The 2,052-nt window shown below is 39.7% G+C and overlaps 1 protein-coding gene across 1 annotated transcript; it reads left to right on the forward strand.

Annotated features, from left to right (window-relative positions):
- The first annotated feature begins 371 nt into the window (after positions 1–371).
- On the forward strand, positions 372–1,594 carry LOC113214836 (uncharacterized). The gene is made up of 5 exons (XM_052267609.1): positions 372–555; positions 639–739; positions 817–1,033; positions 1,105–1,202; positions 1,385–1,594. Exons 1-5 carry the CDS (start codon positions 387–389, stop codon positions 1,445–1,447), a joined length of 648 nt encoding a protein of 215 aa, XP_052123569.1. The 5' UTR covers positions 372–386; the 3' UTR covers positions 1,448–1,594.
- Positions 1,595–2,052: the final 458 nt, after the last annotated feature.

Below are 2,052 nucleotides of genomic sequence, written 5' to 3' on the forward strand. Positions count from 1 at the left end.
CAGGACTACGATGAGTAGCAGGAGCAGGTCTGCATCACCAGCTTCTGACGCTATGCAGAAGTATGCATTGGTGGAATGGCTGACCGGCTCCTTCAAGGGCACATTCACACACAATGTTGAGGTAGAGTGGATCGACGATTTTGACGACTCGGAGATGTTTCGGCCCACGGGTCATGCGATCGAGTGGAGGGTTGCACCCAAACCCAAGAGCGGCTGGCACGTCTACACCGGAAGGGTTCATAAAGTAAGCTCTAAGTAGTGTGTTCTCAATTTCTTTCTCTTTTTTTCTTAGTCGTCCTTTTGTGCTCTTGCCTGCATTAAGTTTGTATTTAGTCATTCTAATTTCATTGGTTGCAATATTTTAAAATCTTTTGGTCACTCTTTTAATGTTTTATGTTGGCTTTATTTCAGATGAACTTGACTTTTTAAAGCGGAGGGAGTCGGAGTTGAGTAAGGTCAGGCGGGATGAACAACTCAGTCCTCGGAGGCATGACCCATCTACCCCAAACTCTCGAGTAAACACACCGCGTGTCAATCAGGATGTTTCTGCACAAGGTAGGTGTATAACTGAATTCTTGAATCAAGTTATTTTATACCTTTATTGTTATTCATTCTTATATTTTTTTTCTTTCTGCAGAAACTTTTGCAGAAACTAGCCAACATGATCTCTCCAGCTACTCAGAGGGCTGGTGTGCCGACCACACCAACAGCCCAGTCGGAAAATGAGTTTGAGCATTTTGTGAGTTATTTACTGCATTAAGTTTATTAGTTTATCCTTGGTATCTCCACACTGATTTCTATCGTTTTCATTGCCAGGTTAAAATTGGGAAGTCGTTGCTAGTTCCCAGAAGTGTGTATTTAGAGGCCCAAGCATCCCGATCACCTTCTGCTATGACCATGGGGCTTATTAAGGCCGCTTTCAGCCGCTCAAAATTGAAGAAGAGCTCGTATGCTGGGCAGAAAAGAACCAGAGATGGCGTCTCACTTCAGAAGCCCGGCCTGAAGAAATACCAGGCAACGCAAGACATACAAGGTAACATTACTTAAGAAAATACCATCAACTATAAATCCACTCGTGAGATTCTAAATCACTTTTTTTTTCAGATTTTGTGCGCTCTAGGTTCAAGGTTAGCCAGTCAACTTTTGGTTTAGCAGTGAATGCATGTCTGGGTAACAAAGCCCCGAAAAAGAAAAAAGTTGAGGTATGTGTAAACTTTAGCCTGTTGCATGAAAATCAATCTAGTATTCTGTGTTGAAAGTAGCTTCCCTTTCAAAATATGAACTGCCATTTGTGTTGAGTCAAATCAATTACCAAATAACATTAGTGTTCAAACCACTAAGCATTGTCTTTTGTCTTTTAAGTTTGTTTCATTTCTAATTACAGTTCGTTCAAGAAGTTAGTGATAATGAGGACAGTGATGGTATTATTGACGATGACTCCGCTTGACTCCCCTGGAAGTGAGGGACTTCAGCCGAAGTTTGTACTTATTTTATATTTTATCTTAGTTTCTCTGCCTTTTTATTTTAAAGGGTTTTAACAGAGATTATTAAGTCCTTGGTTGGTTTAAATGAAATAAAGTATTTCAAGTGTCAATCAATTTATTTATTCCATATTCCAGCTTCAATGTTTCTTTATCCAAATTTTCAACAAAATACGATACCACACCACTCCATACCAAATCTATTACACAGCATCAATACTCTACTTGCAATAGTACATGGTTACAAACAAATAAAATACTTAGTTAAGCCAACAGTTCAATATCAGAATTATCAGAAAGGAGATTTCAACATTACAATCTGTTCTTGCCCCTTGTCCTGGCTTAACCCTACTTTCACCGCATGGGAAGTACCTGTAACATCAGAAAAGAAAATTATTTGTAATTTGGCACACACTATACTTGTGTCATTGTTTCGCTAATATGAGATCTCTGGCACTCGGCACGAAGATCTCATCAACTTGGCCAATTAGATAAATACCTTCAGAAGTCCCACACGAAAATCAACCATTCTCGTTAGTAACAAGTCCGCGCCGGGCAGTTAACGTTTTCA

This window comes from Frankliniella occidentalis, unplaced genomic scaffold (genome assembly GCF_000697945.3).
Source record: "Frankliniella occidentalis isolate FOCC.00 unplaced genomic scaffold, Focc_3.1 Scaffold55, whole genome shotgun sequence".
NCBI lineage: Eukaryota > Metazoa > Arthropoda > Insecta > Thysanoptera > Thripidae > Frankliniella > Frankliniella occidentalis.

Excerpts from the sequence above, each read along its gene's own strand:
- LOC113214836 (XM_052267609.1), top strand. The coding sequence starts at position 387 with ATGTTTTATGTTGGCTTTATTTCAGATGAACTTGACTTTTTAAAGCGG. Across the intron at positions 556-638 it reads TCAGGATGTTTCTGCACAAG|AACTTTTGCAGAAACTAGCC; the intron begins GTAGGTGTATAA and ends TCTTTCTGCAGA. Across the intron at positions 1,034-1,104 it reads GGCAACGCAAGACATACAAG|ATTTTGTGCGCTCTAGGTTC; the intron begins GTAACATTACTT and ends TTTTTTTTTCAG.